Source organism: Ursus americanus, chromosome 17 (genome assembly GCF_024610735.1).
Source record: "Ursus americanus isolate L20-20 chromosome 17, mUrsAme1.1.p, whole genome shotgun sequence".
In the NCBI taxonomy this organism is placed as follows: domain Eukaryota; kingdom Metazoa; phylum Chordata; class Mammalia; order Carnivora; family Ursidae; genus Ursus; species Ursus americanus.
Window position 1 is genome coordinate 19,347,713 of NC_142143.1, and position 25,114 is coordinate 19,372,826.

The 25,114-nt window shown below is 38.4% G+C and overlaps 1 protein-coding gene across 3 annotated transcripts in view; it reads left to right on the forward strand.

Annotated features, from left to right (window-relative positions):
• Positions 1-15,363, forward strand: part of GNPTAB (N-acetylglucosamine-1-phosphate transferase subunits alpha and beta) — a 72,309-nt gene extending 56,946 nt beyond the window's left edge. For all 3 annotated transcript variants that reach the window (XM_045780172.2, XM_045780174.2, XM_045780173.2), the window contains exons 14-21: positions 817-1,016; positions 1,256-1,475; positions 2,138-2,251; positions 3,690-3,775; positions 4,027-4,125; positions 8,749-8,916; positions 11,854-11,944; positions 13,920-15,363. In XM_045780172.2, coding sequence (XP_045636128.2) covers positions 817-1,016; positions 1,256-1,475; positions 2,138-2,251; positions 3,690-3,775; positions 4,027-4,125; positions 8,749-8,916; positions 11,854-11,944; positions 13,920-13,997 — 1,056 coding nt within the window. In that variant the 3' untranslated portion in view covers positions 13,998-15,363. The remainder of the gene's footprint in view (positions 1-816; positions 1,017-1,255; positions 1,476-2,137; positions 2,252-3,689; positions 3,776-4,026; positions 4,126-8,748; positions 8,917-11,853; positions 11,945-13,919) is intronic.
• The last annotated feature ends 9,751 nt before the right edge of the window (positions 15,364-25,114 follow it).

The following is a 25,114-nucleotide window of genomic DNA, read 5'->3' on the forward strand; positions in this document are numbered from 1 at the left end:
TTTACTTCTGTAGGTAGAATTGCTAGGTTAAAGTTAAACTTAACTCTGTCCTAGAATGCCGTACCACTTCATACTTCCACAGTGTACACGAGTGCTTGTTTCTCCACAGACTAACCAACAATAGTTAGTATCAATCTGCATTTTTTCACCAGATTGAGAAGCAAAAATATTTCATCTTTGTAAAATGTGTTCATATATTCTGCTAATATTCTTTGCCCATCCAGTTTTGCCTCTTACTCGTTTGACAGGGCTCTTTACATTTTATAATATTAACACTATCACATGGTGAAACAGTCCTTTTTTTTTTTGGTCCTTCTGTTCAGAACTCAAGTGCTTACTCCTTTGATGTCACCTGTAGAAATAACTTGATATTGAAAGTGCTGTCAAATTAATTAATTATTTTTGTGTGTGTGGGGCCTGAACTTAACAACCCTGAGATCAAGACCTGAGCCAAGATCAAGAGTCAGATGTTCAACCAACTGAGCCACCCAGGCGCCCCTCTATCAAACTTATTTTTAAATAAATTTTCTAAATATTGCATTGAATTGGCTATGAAATTTCATGCTCGGTGACTAGTCCTTGAAGAATACCCTATAAATAGACCTCCATCACACAATTGTTGTTCACAAGCCAATATTGGTGATACTTTCAGTATCCAGTTTAGTCCTGCTCTTAGGATTCTTAAAGTGACCTGTTAGTGCTCATTGAATTTGCCACAGTTAGTGGCTGGTCATATACAATAGTGCTTATCTCTTGTTAACAAAATACACTTGAGCACTAAACATAATGCTGTGTTACATGGAATTCTCTTTCCAGGAAGAAGAGTCATTGAAGACACAGCTGGCATACTACACCGATAGCAAACACACTGGAAGGCAACTGAAAGATACATTTGCAGATTCCCTTCGATATGTAAATAAAATTCTAAACAGCAAGTTTGGATTCACATCTCGGAAAGTCCCTGCACACATGCCTCACATGATTGACCGAATTGTTATGCAAGAACTTCAAGATATGTAAGTCTGGCTTATTGTTTGAGTTGCCTGCATGCTAAGTCTGCTTAAAATCGACATCTTTGCTGTGCTTGATGTATGGCTCTTAACACTTGACAACTGATATGTTGAAGGTATCAGCTAAATCAGTGGGAAACGAAAAGATTCTAACTCCACAAATGTTGGAATATATTTCAGTGTAGATTAATGTCTATATATATTTTTTAAATATTCAGAGCTCACTATATGTTATGTTTGGACAGGTTCCCTGAAGAATTTGACAAGACGTCATTTCACAAAGTGCGCCATTCTGAGGATATGCAGTTTGCCTTTTCATATTTTTATTATCTCATGAGTGCCGTTCAGCCACTGAATATATCTCAAGTTTTTGATGAAGTTGATACAGACCAATCTGGTGTCTTATCTGACAGAGAAATCCGAACACTGGCTACCAGAATTCACGACCTGCCTTTAAGTTTGCAGGTGTTGTATTTTTTTTCTCCTAAACCTTCTATTTTCTTTCACATATTTGACTGTAACACAAGTAAAAGTAATTCTTAATACCTAATGGAGGTATTCACAACTAGTCCATTTTTAGTGCCAGAATTAAAACCGAATTTGAGGTTCATATTTTATGAGATTACATTTTTAGGCTTTAAGCATGCATTGCTATTATATTTTCTGGAGAAGAGCCAGACAATCCCTGCCTGTAAGATTCTCGTGACAAGTTCATTCAGGAGCTTAGGCGTGGCCCACTGGAGCTGTGTCTCAGCCAGGCCTGGATTGTTGCACAGTCCCCTCGGTCACAGCAACCTCTAGTCCCAGGAGTAGGAGACTCGTTAATGGAGAGTGCCAAGGTGAATTTAACTGCAGGACCTACCATCTGGGGATCCCCCTGACCATCTTGTGTAAAATAGTGCCTCATAGTCCAGTATGTTCTACTTTGAGATGAATATGAAATATTTGTGTTTGTATTATCTCATTCTGTTCTTTTTGGGGTGTTTTTATCTTAAGAATCATATACTCAAACTCCCTTTGAAAACAGTATTTAAAGAAATTTTGGAGACTTTTATATAACTTCTGTTTTTAAAACCACAGTTATTACTTGTACATATAAGGTCTATCCTTTAATTTTGCTTTGTTAGGATTTAACAGGTCTGGAACACATGCTAATAAATTGCTCGAAAATGCTCCCTACTAATATCACTCAGCTAAACAGTGTTCCACCAACTCAGGAGGCATACTATGATCCTAATCTGGTAAGTGGCATGAGTTCCTTTGTGTAAAAAGGAAGTATATCCTTATCAGGTGTTATTTATACCAGTTTTGTATAGCACTTCAGTCAGTAGAAACATGCTCTATATTTTATCTTTGGTAGACAGCAGAATTCCAGATAATCCAGAATCAATAAATGATTGATATAAAATTTCTTTTCTCCTATCTAGTAGCTGTTAAGCTAATATTGATATTAGTTGCTAATATTCTATAACTAGACATCTGTTCACTAAGGATCACAGAGGATAGCCAATGAGAATACTTCAGAGAGTTGTGATGGTGGCACAGCCTGTGTTCACTCTCACTCAAGACTTCTCTTTCTCCCACCTGTACTTCCATATCTGTCCTTCACTGTCTTTTCTCCTCTCCCTTTCTATCTTTCTCTTACAAACTTTGGGTTCTTAGTAAGACTTTACAGTTACCAAGCCCCTCCATTTACATAGAACTTGCAGAAGTGTGTTCTTTCCTAAGGAAGGTGATTTACACATAGAAAAGTTATTCTTCTTCCCCTGTTATAGGCATGATGAAAGATTGAAATTTTAGTTTTCTTTTGAAATGCATACATTTTCCTTCATTAGCAGAGTATTTTAGTATTGCCAGCTTTCTGGCATGAGATTTAGAATCAGCAAATATCCTTTGTTAAGAATTAAGTAAGTAGGGGCGCCTGGGTGGCACAGTCGTTAAACGTCTGCCTTTGGCTCAGGGCGTGATCCCAGCATTCTGGGATCGAGCCCCACATCAGGCTTCTTCCTGAAGCAGGAGCCTGCTTCTTCCTCTCCCTGAAGCAGGAGCCTGCTTCTTCCTCTCCCACTCCCCCTGCTTGTGTTCCCTCTCTCTCCGGCTGTCTCTCTCTCTCAAATAAATAAATAAAATCTTTTAAAAAAAATTAAGTAAGTAAAGGCTGCTTTGCTAATGGTAATAAGTTATTCTTAAGGCTCATGCAAATAAACTACTTGGAGCATGAGTACTAGTTATACTAACAACATTAGTTAACATTACTTGAGTGAACTCTTAGCAACGTGTTGGCTACGTTACTGTAATTAACTGTGATTACACCTAGGATAAAGCATTTCCTAATTAGATTAAGAATTAAGAATGAAAAGTTAGCTTAGGAGTATGACATAGACCAGTTCATTACAATTTATGTTAGAAATTTATTTTATTTCTGAAAAAAATTCTACCAGTAACTTACAAGACTGTTTTAACAGTGTATAGTAATGTGTGATTAAAATAAAATTTACAAAAACAGGCAATTAGCCTGTAGGCTATACCATGCCAATTTGATTTTTTTCAAATAACTGCATTAAAGTATTTGTTTTGATTACGGAGTCTTTGGCCCCCCCTTAAATTTTACATGGAGGTCAGTGCTTCACCTTTGCCACCTTAGTCTTGGCCTGATGCAATGTTTGTATTTTCTCATAGCCACCAGTCACTAAGAGTCTAGTTACCAACTGTAAACCAGTAACTGATAAAATCCACAAAGCATATAAGGACAAAAACAAATATAGGTAAGTAGTACATACATTTTCTCTGTTTAAGAATAATTGTGGGAATCTGGCATTGTCATAATTTTACAGTAGTTTCTCTCTTAAGCCTTCTTTTAAAATTTATGTGTGATTGTTTTCTTTAGTAATACCAAAAGAGTAAGCCATTCTCAGGATATTAACTGTTAAAGTTTTATAAAATACTTTTCTTATTGAAATTCTGTTTTTATTTCCACATAAATATTTACACTCTTTAAATATGTTTTGATAATTAGGTTTGAAATCATGGGAGAAGAAGAAATTGCTTTTAAAATGATTCGTACCAATGTTTCTCATGTGGTTGGCCAGTTGGATGATATAAGAAAAAACCCCAGGTACTTTTTTCTTAACCAATAAACTTTACTTTTTTGAGTACTTTTAGGTTCACAGCAAAATTGAACAGAAAATTCCTATAAGTTTAAAAAATGATCTTTTTTTTTTAAGATTTTATTTATTTATTTGAGAGAGAGTGCACAAGCCAGTGGGGGAGGGGGGAGAGGCTGACTCCCTGCTGAGCAGGGAGCCCGAGATGCCACTTGATCCCAAGGCCCCAGGATCATGACCTGAGCTAAAGGCTGACACTTAACCGACTGAGCCACCCAGGCACCCCAAAAAATGATCTTTAATCATGCAAATAAACATGAAAAAAGGCAGTAGGACTCAAGGAAGTGGCTTATTTTGTTTGGAGCAGGTGAAATGCCTAATGGTGAGGTAGTACTTGAGCTAGAGATAGGAGTTGTGAGTTCAGATAGGGTTCCCCTATGAACAGGGACTAGCACAGACTTCTAAGAACCTGGTGACATGAGCTGTTCAGTGAGGCCCAGGGGTGGACTCCATCATGGGGAGTGGGGCCAGACAGCTGGGACTGTCATAGCATTGCTAAGAAGATACTTCCAGAAAAGTTTTGGTGGTTAGTCTTTGCAATTTAAAATAAAGTTCAGTGGCTCAGTCGTTAAGTGTCTGCCTTTGGCTCAAGGTGTGATCCCAGAGTCCTGGGATCGAGCCCCGCATCAGGCTCCCTGCTCCACTGGGAAGCCTGCTTCTTCCTCTCCCACTCCCCCTGCTTGTGTTCCCTCTCTCGCTGGCTGTCTCCTCTCTGTCAAATAAATAAATAAAATCTTTAAAAAAATAAATAAATAAAATAAAGTTCAGATTAGCTTCTGAGGAAAAAGAAATGCTCTCATAAATGTGAAAATTAATCCAGCAAACTATAGCCATTCCTTGGAGCTGAATAAATGTTCAGGTTTACATAAGCCTTGAAAATTTCCAGCCTGGTCCCCTAACAGTTGCCTTGGATAGTTTGATAAAATTAGTTAAAATCTTCATTTTTGAGTTTTGAACTTTAGTGGGAAATAGATATCAGTTTCCTGGAAAAAAACACCCTGGCATCTAAAAATTGAATGTTTTTCATCAGTCTTTTAAAGACTTTTTTTTTTATTTGAGAGAGAGAGATTGAGCATGGCAGGATGAGGGCCAGAGGGAGAAGCAGACTCCCTGCTGAGCAGGGAACGCAATGTGGGGCTCTATTCCCGGGACTCTGGGATCATGACCTGAGCCGAAGGCTGATGCTTAACCGACTGAGCCACCTAAGTGCCCCTCATTTGAGTCTTTTAAATGCTTTTGTAAGTCTTCAGTTTCACCTCATTTAAATTATGATTTTAATTATAAATGATCAGAGATGTAAAATTTCTAGACAGGTAAAGCCATGGTATTTTTTTCTAAAAATCTCATTCCTGTTTTGGGGAGGGGAAGAGACAGAAATAAGAAATTTAAGATAAATGGAAACATCTTTAATGCTTATTAAGTGTATTCGGTAAAACACTTTATTTCCAAAAAAAAAAACCAAAACCACTTTATTTAATATAAAATAACAAGTATTTCCCACAAGCCAAGTAAACAATAAGCCATTATGATTAACTTTTTTTTTTTAAGATTTTATTTATTTATTTGTCAGAGAGAGAGAGCACATGCACAAGCAGGGGGAGTGGCAGGCAGAGCAGACAGAGGGAGAAGCAGCCTCCCTGCTGGGCAAGGAGCCCAATGTTGGGACTCCATCCCAGGACCCTGGGATCATGACCTGAGCTGAAGGCAGATGCTTAACCGATTGAGCTACCCAGGCATCCCAGCCATTATGATTAATAATCACTCAGCTTGTAGCTCTCTGTACCTGCTGTTCCTCTGACTGGAATGCCCTGCCCTAATTTTTTAAAATAACTTTAAAGACCAATTTCAATACTTGCTTTTTGCTTCCCCCATTTTGGTAATGTGCCCTCCCAGTCATTTTGTTATATTTAGGAATATCATGTGAGAATTTGTAGTTTTCAGTTGTACCTTATACCTTTATGTCTTTGTGCCAGTTTGAAAGTTTTGGGGTGAGAGAATTCATAGACCTTCATGGTACTTAAACGGACAAGGATCTACCAAAAGCCAGGCTTGCCAGGCCCAGATACTTCCTTGAACAGATCTTATTTTTAACTCTTAATTGTTTTACATTTATGGGTCCTCATTTTAAATCAGTGTTCTAAATAACTGAAGCTTTAAGGACAGGTTTGCCCCCATTAACAAGGAGTCTGGGCTAGGCAGAATCCAGGCTTTGCTTTTCCCTCAGGCTTGTTCCTCTCTGCTCCCCTCCTGCTTTTGTTGGCTTCATCTTCAGGCTAGAGATAGGGCAGCCACAGCAGTTCTAGATGCCCCTGCAGACGGAGCAATGTTCTGACACAGAAGGATCTCCCCTTTGTATATATGGTGTGCTGTCCCTCTTTCTTTCTTTTTCTCTTTCTTTCTTTCTTTCTTTCTTTCTTTCTTTCTTTCTTTTCTTTCTTTCTTTCTTTTCTTTCTTTCTTTCTTTCTTTCTTTTTCTTTCTTTCATTCTCTTTCTTTTTTTTAAGATTTTATTTATCTGAGAGACAGAAAGAGCACGCATGAGCGGGGGTGGGGGGTGCAGAGGGACAAGTAGACTCCCCACTGAGCACGGACCCCCCCCACAACGCGATGCAGGGCTTCATCCCATGACCCTGAGATCATGACCTGAGCAGAAATCAAGAGGCGGACACTTAATCAACTGAGCCACCCAGGTGCCCCACTCCCCCCATTCTTACATCAGTCACTGTGAAGAGGATTCACATACACAGTCAGGAGCTGTCTCTGGGGTGGAGTGGGCTTGCCTTCCATTGAGTCAGCTCATGGGGAGAGAAGTACTGAGCAAAATGCAAATTCTCTTTGGAAGAAAGGGGACGATGTTAGGTATCCAGCAGGGTCTAATTTAGCTATTGTCCACACACACCCTTTGTCTCATGCATATACTTTCTTCTTTAATTTTTCCCAACATTATGAAAAATTTTGAAGATAAAAAATTGAAAAAATAGTACAATAAATCCTATAAATATTTAACCCATATTTTAAAATGTCAGCATTTTATCATATTTGCTTGATCTCTTTTTATCTACACACACACAGTTTTGTTTTTGTTATTTTGTTCTTGTTTGCTGAACCATTTGAAAATTAGTTTCAGACATCCATACATTTTACCCCTAATTATTCTCATATATATCTTCTAAAACAAATCATTCTCCTTTACACTAAAGACAATTAACACATATCTGAGAACCTTAACTAACTAATACCACCTAATAGATAATTTATGTTCAAATTTCCCTAGTTGCCTCCAAATGCCCTTTAGAGTTTTGTTTTGTTTTGTTTTGTTTTTAATGCAGGATACAGTCAAGACTCGTGCATTGTATTTGGTTGATATATCTCTTTAGTATCCTTTAATTTAAAGCAGTCCCCAAGTTTAGAGTAGATAGGATAATGAATTTTCACCTGTCACTCATCTTCAATAAGAAGTGATTTATGGTTATTCTTCTTTCATCTAAACACATCCACTCCTTTACTACCACTTCCTGATTATTTTTATGTAAACCTCAGACATTATATTATTTTATCTCTAGATTTTTAAAATATATTTCTCTAAATTATAACAATTCTTTCAAAATCACCACCATATCATTATTTATATGATAAACCCTCCGGCCAGTGTACACATTTCCCCAGTTGTCTTTTCTAAGCATTTATGTTGTTTAAGTTTATTGGTTTGAAGTGGTATCAGGTAAATTCACTGAAATTAAGTCTGTCTATAGGTTTTTCCCACAATCTCCCTTTTTTACCATATAATATTGTATGTGTATATGAAGAAATTCAATATATATTCTCTATATTCCCTATACTCTGGATTACTTTGTGTCTCAGTTGTTTAACATGTTCCCATGTCTATTTCCGATAAATTGATAGTTAGATCTGAGGGCTTTATTAGATTTAAGTTTGGTGAGGGTTTTTTTTGTCTGTTTTAAATTTTAGCACATGTACTTCAAAGGTGGTATTACCCTTGCCTACTGTTTTAACGGGCCCTCAGTTTAGTGACTTTGCCTTTAAGGGAACTTGAGACAATAGGGAAGCATGACTGTCATCTGCTTTTTGCCAGAACTCTAGCATCTTGGTTGTAGACATATTAAGAAAAAGTCATCGAACTCGTATAATCTATAGCTGTAAGGCACCATCTTTATCTCAATTATCTACGTCACTACTCTCAGTAATATAACTATAGTAGAACTTGGTTTTGGTGTTTACCAGTTTCTCCCCTGGCTGCCAACAAAATGCTCTAGTCAGTAAACTGTATTTACTAAACACTTAATTGGGGACACGCTAAACAGAAATCATTAATTTATTCCAACAGCTAGAAGGCACTTTTAAGATTATCTTCCCTAGTTCTCTTTGTTTTATAGGTGAAGAATATCCAAAGAAAAATTTTATAGAACATTCTTCCCCCAGAGAAGCGTTTCAGCACATGTAACAACTTGGAACATGAGCCCATTTAAAATGTATTTGGAATCTACATTTCTTGCTTTATTGTGTCAAGATCATTCTCACGATAACGAATAACCCTGGATCTCTATTATTTCTAGGAAGTTTGTTTGCCTGAATGACAACATAGACCATAATCATAAAGATGCCCAGACAGTGAAAGCTGTTCTCAGGGATTTCTATGAATCCATGTTCCCCATACCATCCCAGTTTGAGCTGCCAAGAGAATATCGAAACCGGTTCCTTCACATGCATGAACTGCAGGAGTGGTAAGGTCTCATGTTCATGCATGTGTGTATGTGTTTAAAAGTGATGAAATTCCTTTAATGTGTTATCTGATCTATAATTACTTTGTAAAAATACACTTAAAAATTTTTGTTGAGCTTATTCGCTAAGCACATCCATTGAATCTCATTCACTGCCACCACAATAGCTACCTTGATTCTTGAGTACCTGCTATATTTATGGCAGGAGAATATGGTAACAGAAGCTACATGATTTGCTTAAGGTGAAGTAGCTGATAAGTGGTAAATCCAGCCTGATTTCCAGCCTTCCATATGTTCCACTGTAATCCAAAGCTGCCTTATAAAATTTCCTTTATGTCTTATTTTACTACTATTTACCCCGTGCCAGGTACTGGGAATACACAGATGAAAGGAGTATGGTACCAGGCTCTGAGGTGCTCACAGTCCCTTCAGGGAGACAGGCTGCAGGCAGACAGTTGTGATATCAAGCGCTCTGGCAGGGAGGGTTCAGTGCTACCGGACTATGAATGAGGGAACAGCTAATTCTGTTACTGGAGGGCAACATTTGGACTTGGTTTTGAATTATGAAAAAGACTTTTCCAGGTGGGAAAGAGCATTCCTGGTAGAAGAAATGGCATGTACAAGGCACAGGGGTGTAAAAGAGAGTGCGTGGAAAGAGAAAGGAGAGATTGTGAAGGGCTATATCTGAATTAGACTTTTTTCTTTAGAGAATGGGGCTCCCCAAGAGAAATTTTTTTTAGATGTTTGTAGTGATCAGACTTCATGATTTGGAAAGATAACTAACAGTATGGAGTTGGACTGGTGAGGCAGTGTTGTCTGGAAACTGGAGGCACGGAGACAAGTACTAAGCATTTCAGTAGCTCTGAAACAGGGTGTGAACCAAGGACACAGCTCAGGGAATAAAGGGAAAGCAGTGGACAGCACTGGGAGAGATTGTAGAGAGGAAATTAGCAACCCTGGCAACTAGAACTCTTTGGTGTCTTGGAGTTGGGTAAGTGAGCCAATTAGTATGTATATTGCTAATAGCTATGTATTTTTATTTTCAGAAGTTATTACTAAATTGTGGGCCTTGTCTTCTAGGAATGGTTTCTTATCATTTTCACTTTCCTTTAGCTCAGAGGAAAAGATCTCTGGATAGTTTCAAGTGTTAACTAACTCCCCACATCCAGTTTGTGACTAAATTTATCTTCAAGGGCCCAATTGAATAAGAAAGGAGTGGGCTTAAGAGTAGTTTGAGAGGACTTTGATCTCTGTGTTATACAAATAAGATGAATCAGGTGTAATTCCCTGAGCTGGGGCGCTTCATTTTCTTCATCCTGCTCAGCTTCTGTGTCCTCTCTCACTGCTGAGCCACCACCACCACCCTACCTTCTAGAAACGTTACTTTTTCTCTTTCCTTTCATGACATTGTGCTCAAGTCCCCTGTCACCTTTCTCTAATTTCCCAATAGGCTTTCTTCCTGTTCCCCTTCCTTAGGTGTAACACTTTCTACACTGTACAGCAGTCTGTCTGGTGTGCTTGTCTCTCCTGACAGACTGTAAAGCCCTCTTCAACATCAGAGATGGTGTCTTACTTTTCTCTGAGTCCGCAGTGCCTTTCTAGCACATAGTAGGTGCTCAGTGGATGAATGAATGACTGAGGAAACCTCCAGCTATTTTAAGTTTCTCTGGGTCCTGGGACAACTTAGCTGTATTACAGTCTGTGGCTTCTTAGCTCTTCAAATTACATATCGATTCTGAATGACACCATAGAAATTAGAATTAACTGCGCTGGTTGTGATCCTATTAAGAGACATAGGAAATTCAGGAGGGAAAACAGAGGTACCATCAATATGGGACTTGAAGTAGAGACATCCACTACAAGACAAGCTGTAAATGAGAATCTGGAAGTCAGCACAGAGGCCTGAATTGATAGTTATTAAAATATCTTCCAAGCCTCATGTTAAGCATGTAGTCTTCATAATAAATTATTTACACATTACAGATGAGGAAACTGCTCTACTGCCTCTAACCCCAATATCCTAACTTCAAATCCAGTTGATCTACTCTTAGATGATCTCTTCTGTTGCTTGTTTTCTTTCATTTTCACTGGCCTTCATTATGTTTTCATACCCAGACTAACATGACTGCCTGCCTGGTCACTTCTGTTCACCTGACATGCATCCTTCAGATGGCCACCATTTTTACCCCGCTGCCACACACATACCCACTTTCATACACTTTCCCACTACAGTATTGTGTTCAAACCCCACTGCATATTTTCCCAGAATACCTGCAGTTGATGCCCACCTGCCTTGCCATGGCTTTAGCTCTCTCCCTGATGCCCCTAGGCCAGACTTCATTCAGTTCTGCAGGACTCAGCTTGCTCCTCTGACTCTTCGATGATGCTCACTGCCTTACTCAGCTAAATGCTTTCATTTAAGGTCCCCCACCTACTTCAGCACTTAAATGAAATGTCACCAAATCTGAGATGCTTTCCTTATTTCTCTGTTTTTCCACAAGACTTTGCTTTTGATAGTACATTTTTTGGTCCATCTTGTGTGATGGCTAGTCATGTGCATGTCAGTGATTCCCCAGGCTTATAAACACTTTAGAGCAAGAACTTCTTGTTCATCTGTCTGTATCCACAGAAAGTGTTGATTAAGTGACTGTGAAGAAATGGATATGAATGAAAGTGTACTTTTGTTTAAATGCTAAAAGTGATTTTCTTTTGAAGTCCTCTCCTCTGCCTGGGTAACTTTTACAATTCAAATATAATATTTACTAGGACATAATGAAAAATCTGATCTCATGTTGGAAATGTACAGTGTATTAACATTTTCAAATTGCCTCCAGACAGTGGTTTTGTATTTCGTGACTTTTTTGCTAAACTAGTATATAAAGAATTCTAATATAGTGGAACTATGCACAGAACTACATATTTGCTTCTTTTTCTGAACAGGAGAGCATATCGAGACAAATTGAAGTTTTGGACTCACTGTGTACTGGCAACATTGATTATGTTTACTATATTCTCATTTTTTGCTGAACAGGTAAGCCTTAAATATTTTATGTGGGGATCAAACATTATTTTTTAGTATAAGAGTATCTCACTCTTTCAGAAAGTGATATAAATTCACAAGAAAATTTTAATTTCTTCTTTTGGCTTCTAACTCGGGTGTCAATATGTCAAACATATTTCATAATATTCAGGCAGCAAACATAATAGCCTTTTATTCATTAATCTTTTACATGCACTACTAGTATCCTTTCTACCTAGAATTCAGTAGATTAACTTGTAGACATCAAACTAAAACTGAAAACCTCTACGTATTTCTAAACAGAAAACCCATTAGAATCCTTATCTGATACTGATTTTGTATGGGTTTCCAATTTTTCTTCTCCTGTAACCTTTCTAAAAGTGACTGCAGTGGCTTATCTTCAGACCTCCTACTCTTCTGTGGACAGTGCCTGTTGTGCTCACATTTCTCCCCATTACATTTCCTTTGAACTGCTGGAATTTCTCTCCATGCAGGCACATATACACAACCTCCTTCAAGTGAAGTCCCAGAAGTAGAAGGAAGGTTTGTGAGATAAAAAGAAAAGGGTTAGAGAATCCTTATTTGGTGTAGGCATGAAATGGTCTGAAGAGAAAGGATTAAAGAAGAAAGGGAACCGTGTCTGATCTGACCTGCTGGGGCAAGCAAACTTCACCTCAGCCTCCATCTGAGGTGACTGTTGAGTGGAGCCTTTCTAGTTGTCAGTATGGGAAACTTGCAGTGAGTTTACTTAAACTGAGAAGGAGTAAGAGGCTGAAGTATTGAGAACTTTAGACTAAAGTTCCTGCCATAAATGAAAGGAAAGAAAATGGGAGAATGGGCAGGTGGGCAGGACTGCAATTTAATCTTCATCCACTTCCCAGAGAGTATCAGTCTTGTTCTTGTTGCCTTTATTCCTGGCAGTTAAAACTGTCCCTGCCCTAGAACAGAGGTTCCACTGAGGAACTAGGAGTCAGCTGTGTGCTGGCCTGCAATGGGGAGAAAAGGCACACTGGCTGAAAGGAGCATCTGGTGGCAGTGGGAAGGAACGGGAGGGCCAGTCTTTCCTCTGTGTCATTTATACCAGTAGAGAACAGGGAACCAGAAAGGCAAGGAGGGAGAAAAGAAGGAAAGAATAAATTCTCTCTTCTCTCTGTCCCGTTGCTCTTAACATATTTGAATCAAATTCCTTAACCTCTACCATTCTTGCAACAAACCAGCCAACACTGCCTCTTCCTCTGCCCCAGAGTCCCAACTCATCACTCAAACCATGGTGGCCTGTACTTGGGCAAAGCCCTGCCTTCACCCTGTGATGGATAGACAGTATGATCCCAAATTGAAACCATAAAGAACACATTTGTTTTTCTTACTGACGCTTTATTATAATGGCAGTCATGTTTCCTATTTCAGATGTGTCATGGATAAACCCTTTCTATGAGAAAGAAGTGTTTGTCCAGGTTCTAAGCTAGTAATTATGAATTTTTTGCCTGACAACCCATTTCATAAACTAGGTATTATCTGTATTTTCAAATGATTTACTGCTATGTTTAAATATAGGGGAAAAGTGGTGACAGGATGTTAATACAGGGTGTTTTTTTAAAGTTCTGTCTTACATATGTAGTCATTTTCAAATTGAGGGCAGTATTTTAATAGCTAAACAAAGCCAGTTTCATTCAAAAGAAAGACCTGACAAATAGGTATCTTGAAAATAAATATGCTTGGTAATCACTGCGTAAAAATCTGTAGTTATAGGTCTTTAAGGTCTTTAAAAAAGTGAAGCATGGGTGAAAATAATTTTAATCCTTATGGGTTTAAATATTTGTGGGCAAATATCTAGGCATATTGACCCTATTACAAAAGTAGTGGTTGGTTTTGTTTTGGGGCGGAATGAGGGAGACTTGATTGCTGTGGAAGTGATTAAAGTCATAGGACTCAAAGTGTAAAGTTTGTCAGTATGGAGAATTAAAATTTATTTTTTTTCATTATCTAGTTAATTGCACTTAAACGGAAGATATTTCCCAGGAGGAGGATACAGAAAGAAGCTAGTCCCGATCGAATCAGGGTATAGAAGATCTTCATTTGAAAATCATCTACCTCAGCATTCACTGAGCATTTTAAAACTTGGCATCATAGAGATGTCTTCATGATGTGATGCTTAGCCAGCCTGGCCTGAAGAAGGAAAAGCATCCAGTACAATACTTGTTTTGTGGTGTGAATATAGCCTACTGGCCAGGAATTGTTTCACCAAGGCATGGAAAACTTGTGTGTTGAGCAGCTCTGACCTGGTTTTACTTTTAAAGTATTTGCTTATGGACCCATCATTCTTTAAATGAAAAATCTGACAAGAGAGAGCTGCCAAGTTCCCATAGCAACCATTGCCAACTAACTTTCACATGAGAAGCCTAGGCACCTTGGGAGCCACTGCTAAGAGACCCCAGTCTTTGCATTCCAAAGCCATTTGCTGCGGTTGTACATTTTTGGTTTTTTTGTTTTTGTTTTTTCCATTTCCCATTTTTAAAATAAGTAGCTACTAAGTTAACTAGTTACCCTTACTTCTGAAAATAATGAATTGGGATATCTAAATATGTTTTTATACATGTTATTTAAATAATGCAACAATATCACCTCCTATTGGCAATACCTAAATTATGGATTTTATTAACATTTAAGACCATAAGTGGTCAAACTACTGATGAGATCAATGACTGACATCGGAAGTACTTTGTGCTTATTTACTTCAGCACCTAAGAATGTGATTTCATGTAGAGGCCTAATTACAAAGGGCTAGAGTTAAGTAGCAGAGCTACCTTCCAGATGTAATTATGTTTTGGAAATGTACATATTCAAACAGAAGTGCCTCATTTTAGAAATGAGTAGTGCTGATGGTACTGGCACATTACAGTGGTGTCTTTTTAAATACTCAGTATATTCTAGTAGCTAGCTCTTTCAACGGGTTTCATATAATGCAGGGATAGGCAAACTTTCTGTAAAAAGCCACATAGTAAATATTTGCAGGCTACATGTGTCTCTGTTGCATATTCCTTATTGTTAGTTTTAGTGTTTTTTTTTTTTTTAACCTTTAAAAATGTCAAAAACCATGTTTAGCTTGCAGCTGTACAAAAACAGGCCACCAACTGGATTTGGCCCACATGCCACTGTTTGCTGACCACTGGGATAGAGAATTCGTATTTTTATGTATGAGTAAGCCCTGATGTTCAGCTATGTTTTATTTATATCATTATATGGTGGATTGTTTAGATTAGTTTCTGTAAGTCCTTTTTGAACTCTAACGGGTATTTTAAGATCATGATCTCAACAGTATTCTTTTAACACATATTTTGTAAAAAGAACTTGTAATGTAAATACTGTGTTTGTGCTATAAGAGTTATGTATTTCAAAATGTGAAGTCTCATAAAAACTTACATTTTGTCTGATGCTTTGATTTTTAAATCTTTGAGGAATGAGTTTATTGTTATCCATATTCCGCAATCACTTGAGGGCTTGTACAGTGTCTCAGCATCTGTGCTGAACACAACTGCACATAAATGGAAAGTAATGTAAGGAGAGGGTAGTCCTATAACATACTGGAGGATGTCATATTATAGGGGGGAAATAAGTTCTAAATGGGATTTATCATATGGTAGAAATTGAGGTATCTGAGTATCATTCTAAATGTGAAGAATTTATTACAGAAAAGTTATAGAGAAATTAACATTTGGGTGTGTTGGACATTTGTTTGGTTAAATGAATATAGTCCATATCTAATGTAGAGCTTAATAGGTAATAGGATAGAAAATAGAATCATAGAATATTTATAGAATCATTCATCTAAATGATTCTATAGTGATTCTGTAGAATTCACTGGAACGGAAGACTCTGAGAAGTTAGTCAGATGGTTTCAGAAGCCTCAGAACCATTAGTTCAAATGAAATCCTATCAAAGGCCAGTATGTAATATAAAAGAAGGAATGCTCCTTGTCCTGCTTGACCCCAGAGGATGCCTCCAAACTCCCAGGCCTGACAGGCGGAGTTTCAAAATAACTCCCTAGACTATGCCCTGCATTTTATCAAGAACACCTGGGCCAGGAAAATTACGTGATTTGTCCAAGGTCTCACAGCCAGTTAGACGCAGAGGTAGGTTGGAGCCCTGATTATGTCTCTTTTCCCATCCCCACCAGGCCGTGCTGCCTCTCCATGACTTACAGGCACGAGCAGGTGAAGAGCATACTCTCTGCAGTCGGACTTCTGGGGTTTGAGTCCAGGATCCTGGACATTGTTTGCTACAATTTGGCTTTCTCCTAAAATGTGAGAGGCAATAGGCTTATGGTGATTAAAGGAAATGACATATGTAATACATTTAGCACAGTGCCTGGGTAGTTATTCCTGCCTGGTAATGTCAGTGGTGATGATGACGTAGTGAAGAAAGAAAGTCTGTATGTAAAGGATTGCTATCCAGACCAGGGGTGAGGGTTTTAGTGTAGTCATTAGGATGAAATGATTACATTGCCCTTAGCTAAGAAAGTTACACATAGTCTCATTTTTTTTAAAAAAATGGCTTTTTGCCTACTTTAGCTCTTTGAAAGTATTTATTTTTAAAATTATTCCTACATATACAAAAAAGTATACAAAGCCTAATGAATAACAGCTCAAGGATTTAAAAGGAAAGTGCAATTATAACTGAGGTCAAATCACTTAAGAAACAGCACCAATCACACAAAAATTCCTCCAGAGTGTAGAAAACAGGAAAACACCATCTAACTCATCCGTTGAGGTAAACACAGCCCCATACCAGAGGTTGGCACAGTTACCATAAGAGAGGAAAACCATAGGCCAACTATCTCAAGAATCCTATACGAAAACTAACAAGCCAGATTCCGGTATCTTTTTCAAAGGAACAACTCTTTATTGATCAAACTGAGTCTACTCCAGGAATGCAAGGTTGACCCGACATTTGAAAATCAATGCAGTTTACATCAGCCGGACTGAAAAGAGAACCTGCATGATAATCTCAGTGAACCTTTCTTCAAAAAAGATTATAAAAAATTTAAGAGTCTAACACAACGACTTCCATCTGTTCAACAGTTATCAAGATTTTGGCACATTTGTTTGCTCTATTCTTTATTTCTCTTTGTTGTGTATTTTAAAGTAAATCCCAATTTCATGGAGACAGGAGTACAAAGTTTCAATTGTTATTGAGGGGAGGTGAATAGGTTTCTTGTCAGTCTAACTGCTCCTTCTTCCACTTACCCTAATAGCAGCTATATCTTTTTTTTTTTAATTATATTATGTTAGTCACCATACAGTACATCCCTGGTTTCTGATGAGTTCGATGATTCATTAGTTGCGTATAACACCCAGTGCACCATGCAATACATGCCCTCCTTACTACCCATCACCAGTCCATCCCATTCCCCCACCCCCCTCCCCTCTGAAGCCCTCAGTTTGTTTCTCAGAGTCCATAGTCTCTCATGCTTCATTCCCCCTTCTGATTACCCCCCCTTTCTTTATCCCTTTCTTCCCCTACCGATCTTCCTAGGTCTTATGTTCCATAGATGAGAGAAATCATATGATAATTGTCTTTCTCTGCTTGACTTATTTCACTTAGCATTATCTCCTCCAGTGCCGTCCATGTTGCAGCAAATGTTGAGAACTTATTCTTTCTGATAGCTGAGTAATATTCCATTGTATATATGGACCACAACTTTTTAATCTAGTCATCTGTTGAAGGGCATCTCGGTTCCTTCCACGATTTAGCTATTGTGGACAATGCTGCTATGAACATTGGGGTGCATATGGCCCTTCTCTTCACTACGTCTGTATCTTTGGGGTAAATACCCAGTAGTGCAATGGCTGGGTCATAGGGTAGCTCAATTTTTAACTTTTTAAGGGACCTCCACACTGTTTTCCAGAGTGGCTGTACCAACTTGCATTCCCACCAACAATGTAGGAGGGATCCCCTTTCTCCACATCCTCTCCAGCAATTGTTTCTTGCCATGTCAATTTTTGCCATTCTAACGCGTAAGGTGGTATCTTAGTGTGGTTTTGATTTGAATTTACCTGATGGCTAATGATTTTGAACATTTTTTCATGTGTCTGTTAGCCATTTGTATGTCATCATTGGAAAAGTGTTCATATCTTCTGCCCATTTTATGATTTGTTAATTTGTTTCTCGCGTATTGAGTTTGAGAAGTTCTTTGTAGATCTTGGATACCAGTCTTTTATCTGTAGCATCATTTGCAAATATATTCTCCCATTCCGTGGGCTGCCTCTTAGTTTTTTTGACTGTTTCCTTGGCTGTGCAAAAGCTTTTTATCTTGATGAAGTCCCACAAGTTCATTTTATCTTTTGTTTCTCTTGCCTTTGGAGATGTGTCATGAAAAAGGTTGCTTTGGCCGATGTCGTAGAGGTTGCTGCCTATGTTCTCCTCTAGGATTTTGATGGATTCCTGTCTCACATCAAGGTCTTTCATCCACTTGGAGTTTATCTTTGTGTATGGTGTGAGAGAATGGTCAAGTTTCATTCTTTTGCATGTAGCTGTCCAATTTTCCCAGCACCATTTATTGAAGAGACTGTCTTTTTCCCACCGGATGTTTTTTCCTGCTTTATCAAATATTAGTTGCCCAAAGAGCCGAGGGTCCATTTCTGGGTTCTCTATTCTGTTCCATTGGTCTATGTGTCTGTTTTTGTGCCAGTACCATGCTGTCTTTGTGATCACAGCTTTGTAGTACAGCTTGAAATCTGGCATTGTGATGCCCCCAGCTTTGTTTTTCCTTTTCAACAGTTCCTTGGCGATTCGGGGCCTTTTCTGGTTCCATACAAATTTAAGGACTATTTGTTCCAGTTCTTTGAAAAATGTCATCGGTATTTTGATCGGGATAGCATTGAAAGTGTAGATTGCTCTGGGTAGCATGGACATTTTAACTAATAGCAGCTACATCTTAGTGAACACATTGTGTGTGCTAAATGCATTATGCTCATAATCCCATTTCATCTTCACCACATTCTCATTTTACCACTGGGGCCTAACTAGTTTAAGTGGCTTGCCCAAGGTCTGTAACTGTTAAGTGTCAATGCCAGCTTTTGACCCAAGTATCTCCAAAATTAACTCTTAGCCACCAAGATACACTTGGATTGCAAGGGACCAAAAAAAAAAAAAAAGGGTAGAGAAGACAGATACCTTGCCAGGACTGCTGCTCAACACAGCCCATCCCTGCCTCCATATGTCAGCTTTTCTCCCCACAGTGGGGTTGTGGCAGCTCCTGGCTCACATCTCCCAGAGAAGCAGGAAGCAGAAGCCCACTTCTGTAGCCAGGGAGTTCTATAGCAGGGAGATAGAGACTTTTACCAAAAGAAAGAGGGGAGGGGTGCTGGCCTGATAAAAACACTAACTTCACAGAATAAAGTTTGGGTTAATGTGGAAGACCAAGTTCCTGGGTTAAATACTTAAGGCAAGCTGCCATACTTGAAAAAAATTAGAAAAATCAAATTTGTTGATCAGAATACAGTGAACCTTACAAATTTTTCATTATTGAAAAGGTTCAAAGAAATGTTTGCAAAGCATCAGTACAGTACCTGTCACAGAATAAATGCTCCATAAATGGTTCACAGTTATGGTTATTTGGTTCACAATTGGTCCCAACTTGTCTTTCTGATCTTCTGCTTTTCCTCCCCTGCCAGTCTCATCTGTGGCCACACACTGCCAGCCACATTGCATTTTTCCAAACATGTTACACACTTCTACCCTCTGTATCCTTGCAGATGCTATTCTTCTTGGCTGACCTGTCTTTTCCTTGCTTATCTATCCATTAAACTCCTACTCATACCTCAAGGTATGAGTCCATCATTAATTCATGTACTGGTAAGTTTTCTAAGACTGACTGTATCACCTTAGTTCTTTGAAACAACGAATAAGGAAACAAGGCTTTCAAATGACCTTGACAAGATTCTCTACCACTGCTTACTGAAAATGAGAGGAATCCAGGTAATTAGATAAAATAAATGGGCAAATACAGAGGAATATTAATGTGGCCTTCTAAGAATTAGGACTGAGTTCATTGCAGCATTATTTATAAAAGCCAAGATATGGAAACCTGACTGTCCATTGATGGATGGATGGATAAAGATGACGTGGTATATATATATTTTGTAATTTTCTTCCAATTTTTTATTTAAATTCAAGTTAGTTAACATATAGTGTCACACTGGTTTCAGGAGTAGAATTTAGTCATTGATCACTTAAATGTAATGCCCAGTGCTCATCACAAGTGCCTGCCTTAATGCCCATCACCCACTTAGCCCATCCTCCCAAACACCTCCCCTTCAGCAACCCTCAGTTTGTTCTCTATAGGTAAGCAACTCATGGTTTGCCTTCCTCTCTGTTTTTATCTTATTTTATTTTTCCTTCTTTTCCCCTATGTTCATCTGTTTTGTTTCTTAAATTCCACAGAGAAATCATATGGTATTTGACTTTCTCTGATTTATTTCACTTCACATAATACACTCTAGTTCCATCCATGTCGTTGCATATGGCAAGAATTCATTCTTTTTGATGGCTTAATATTCCATTACACACACAAACACACATCTTTATCCATTCATTAGTCAATGGACACTTGGGCTCTTTCCACAGTTTGGCTATTGTTGATAAGGCTGCTGTAAACATCAAGGTGCATGCATTCCTTTGAATCTGTATTTTTGTATAAATACTTAGTGCAATTGCTGGGTCATAGGGTAGTTCTATTTTTAACTTTTTGAGGAATCTCCATACTGTTTTGATGGTGTGGTATATTTATACAATGGAATACTACTCAGCCATAAAAAGAAGGAAATCTTGGCATTCGTGAGAGCATGGACGGACCTCACAAGTATTAGGCTAAGTGAGATAAGTCAGAGAAAGACAAATACCATATGTTATTTATATGTTGAATGTGGAAAAAAGCCCTCATAGGTACAGAGAACAGACTGGTGGTTATCAGAGAGGAAGTGGGTTGGGTGCTTGAAAAGGGTGAAAGGAATCAATTATATGGTGACAGTAACTAGACTTATTGTGTCGACCACTTTGTAGTATATGTAAATATCAAATTATGTCATACATCTGAAACTAACATTATATACCAATTTTATCTGAGACTTTAAGCAATCAAAGTGTGATCAAAGTAAATAAAACCCTGAGGCCTTTGTTTGCTAAACCTTAGATACAAGTAGTAAAACATATGATTAAAAATACGAAAAAAATTGGGGCACCTGGGTAGCTCAGTCGGGTAAGCATCTGACTCTTGATTTTGGCTCAGGTAATGATCTCAGGGTCATGAGATTGAGCCCTGCACTGGGGTCCATGCTGGGCATGGAGCCTGCTTAAGACTCCTCTCTCCCTCTGTCCCCTCTGGCACACACATCCCCACCTGTTCTCTCTTTAAAAAAAAAAAAAAAAAGGAAAAGGAAAAGAATTCCAGAGCTGGTAACAAATTAAGGCAGGTACAAAGTCAAACAGTATTTTCAAATTATCCAGTGGAAAATCCATTCATGGATGGAAAAAAATGAAATAATACCTCAAATTTAACTGTATTATCTCTTGGTAGTGAGATTATGAGTAATTTCCTTCATAAATTATTTATCTTCTACAAATTGTTTTACAATGAATATTTATTACTTTAACTAAGATAACAATTTAACAATAAATTTTAGGTAAAATTATAATGTCCCATATTAAATTTTTAGTGGAAAGTAGAATGCTTTTTATTAGCTAACCAAGGGAAAGCTAACTCTGAAAATCCATTAAATGTCTTTGGTTCCATTTTAAGAGACATCATGTGATGAAATAGTCATTTCAATTCTTGTGTTTTTATTTACTTGGGTAAGAATTAAAATTTGAAACTTATGAATAAAGATGAGTTCTCATCTGGAGCTAGAAAAGCCAAAAGGTGACATAATCTAATCTTGACTATTCATGGGGCAGATCATTCATTCATATCTTTTATTTCCTTTCTGCTTTTCACATTTTTAAGTTTCCTAACATTTGAGAAAATAAGGCATTGATGTTAGTATGTCACCAGATGGAGATGTTGAGCTGTTGTTGTTAATGGAGCAAATCAAGTTAGCGGTTCCAAACGTCAGTCAGTATGAGCATGACGCCGAGAATTATTTAAAATGCAGAAAGAACGAGTTCTCAACATTTGCTGCAACATGGACGGCACTGGAGGAGATAATGCTAAGTGAAATAAGTCAAGCAGAGAAAGACAATTATCATATGATTTCTCTCATCTATGGAACATAAGAACTAGGAAGATTGGTAGGGGAAGAAAGGGATAAAGAAAGGGGGGGTAATCAGAAGGGGGAATAAAGCATGACAGACTATGGACTATGAGAAACAAACTGAGGGCTTCAGAGGGGAGGGGGGCAGGGGAATGGGATAGGCTGGTGATGGGTAGTAAGGAGGAGGGCACGTATTGCATGGTGCACACGGTGTTATATGCAACTAATGAATCATCGAACTTTACATCAGAAACCAGGGATGTACTGTATGGTGACTAACATAATAAAAAAAACATTAAAATAAAAAAAAAGAAAAGCATATACCAAATAGCAAGAAAACTGTTATTTAAAAAAATGCAGATTCCCAGTTCGCACCCACAGAATTAATTTGGTAGGCCTAACATGGGGCCTAGGAGTCTGCATTTTAACACCCCTTTCCCCTACCCTCAACCACCACATTTCCCCACTTTATCATCTGCTCCGGCTCATCTTCAGACTGGCTCATGAACCACACTTTGAGAAACTCTTGTATTTGAAGCTGTGTATATGTGAAAACATTTAGAGAAAGTACAAATTGAGAACTAAGTAAAACCAAGTCCTGGGGAACTCCAACATCTGAGGGTCCACTGAAGAAGGAAGAGTTAACAAAGATACTGAGAAACTGCCAGAATAAGAGGATAGCAAGAGAATGTGTAGCTATAGAAGCTAAGGGAAGACAGAATGAGGGAGGGGAAAAAATGGTTTAACAGTTTTGATTTAATGAGAGTCGAATGAGATGAGGAGCAGAGAACATGCATTTATCTGATTTAGCAACTTGGAGGTCACTGGTCACTTCAGAGTGAGCACCATTTTAAAGTAGAAAGGACCAAAGGTGATTTAGGGTGGTGTCAAGAGTATATGGAAGCAAAGGAATTCGAGGCAACAAGCTTAGATAATTATTTCTAGAATTTTGATGGCTAAGAGGAAGACATAGGGGAGTAATAGTTTGTTTGGAATTAAGGCCCAGAATTTTTTAAGTTATGTGATATTAGAATATTTGTAAATGTTAATGGGTGGGATAGAGCAGAGAAAGAATGGATAATATAAGATTCTTTTTTTTTTTTTAAGATTTTATTTATTTGACAGAGATAGAGATAGCCAGCGAGAGAGGGAACACAAGCAGGGGGAGTGGGAGAGGAAGAAGCAGGCTCATAGCAGAGGAGCCTGATGTGGGGCTCGATCCCATAACGCCAGGATCACGCCCTGAGCCGAAGGCAGACGCTTAACCGCTGTGCCACCCAGGCGCCCCAGGGATAATATAAGATTCTTAGAAGACAAGAGGCTGTGGAACTCAGAACACAGGAGGAGGAACATCTTCCCTAGTCGAAGAGGAGGAAAGAATGGACTCAGATTCAGGAAGACTGTAGCTCTGATGGCAGAAGTTTGGGGGGTTTCAGTGTGAACTACTCCCTCAGGAAAAAAAAATAGGACTGTTAAATACTAAGTGTGAAAGGGAAGTGTTACTTCCCTTACTAAGTGTTCAAGGTTGAATAGAGTAGAAAAGGCTGGGGACAATGAGTTGCCACAGGGAAAAATGGAGAGAATTTAGGGCAAAGTTGAGGGCCCAACTGAGGCTGGGCCTCGAAAATAAAAGTGCTACAAATTTGTTCCTTTGGGTAGTTTTCTCCAGATACACCAGAGCGAGGGTAGATAGCACAGACCAAGATAGCTGAGTGTTTGCAGAAATAACATTTTGCCAGACAAATGCAGAGAAAGTACAGGTTGTTATTAGCATGAGACTGACTGAAATGATGGAATTTGCATCAAAGACAAGCGAGGGGCTCATGGAACAAGGAAAAGTAAAATGGTAATGGATTGAAAGTCTGAATGAGGTTGGCATGTGGTTATAGTGTGAACAGAGACTAAGTGGGATGGAAAGGTGGGGACGTATTGATTTGGGTAGGATATCTGACAGGGGAATTGTGAGGGTGGAGCAGCTTCAGGTGTGGCCATAAGAGGTGGGGGACTTTAAATGGAGTGCACAAGCAGGTCATTTTAGATGAGGACCTTAAAAAACTGAGAGGTCAAAAGATGAGGGCAAGAGTTGGGGTGAGAAGACTGTGCCAAATTCCATTGTGTTCAGTAAATGAACAGGGGAGACCAAGAAGGAGATGTTAAGGACATCTGCCTAGAAAATTAACTTTCTAGATTATGCTTTTTTTTTTTTTTCCTAACTGTGATTGCAAAAATATCAACTAGTCATGTATAATCCTGTCCCTTTCAAACCTCCTAAGGAAGCTTCTTTGTTTTGGTGAGTGGAATTACAGGGTGGATACAACAGAAGCATGAGAAAGTTGTGTTGTTTACAAAAGAAAGTAATAAAGTGACCCAAAAGGGAAGATCCAGGGCAACAGGAAAAAGGAAAAATAGGGAAGAGGTGTACTGGGGAAGCAAGCAAGAGAGGTAGTGGGAGAGAACCGGCAGCTGCCATGAGGCTCTCTTATGGGGACTTGGAAGGAAAGAGCTCCCCGTTAAAGGGATGTCTGTGAAGTTGTTCTGTTTGATGTGCAAAGTGTGTCACCTCACTAAACTCAATAAAATCATATCATGGGCCTATTACAGGCAGAACTGGATGAGACCAAACTCAAGACTGAGAGCAGTGACTACCACAGCGCCTTTCTAAACCAGTCTATGCAAGCAGTCTTCCTTTTGATTAAATAGCTGTGGACTTCTTATATCCTTTTTGAAAAATACTTCCTTAAAGACTCAAAAATGCTTCGTGACATTTTATATCTTCTGAGTAACTCTTATTTTTGAAAAAACATATTTTCCATCCCTAAATCTGCATTTGTTAATAAAATATTAACTCTAATTTTTACTATAAAATTTAAAATTTCTATATTATTTAATATGTCTGGCACTGGTAGCATTCATGTTTGATATTCAGGAAACGGTA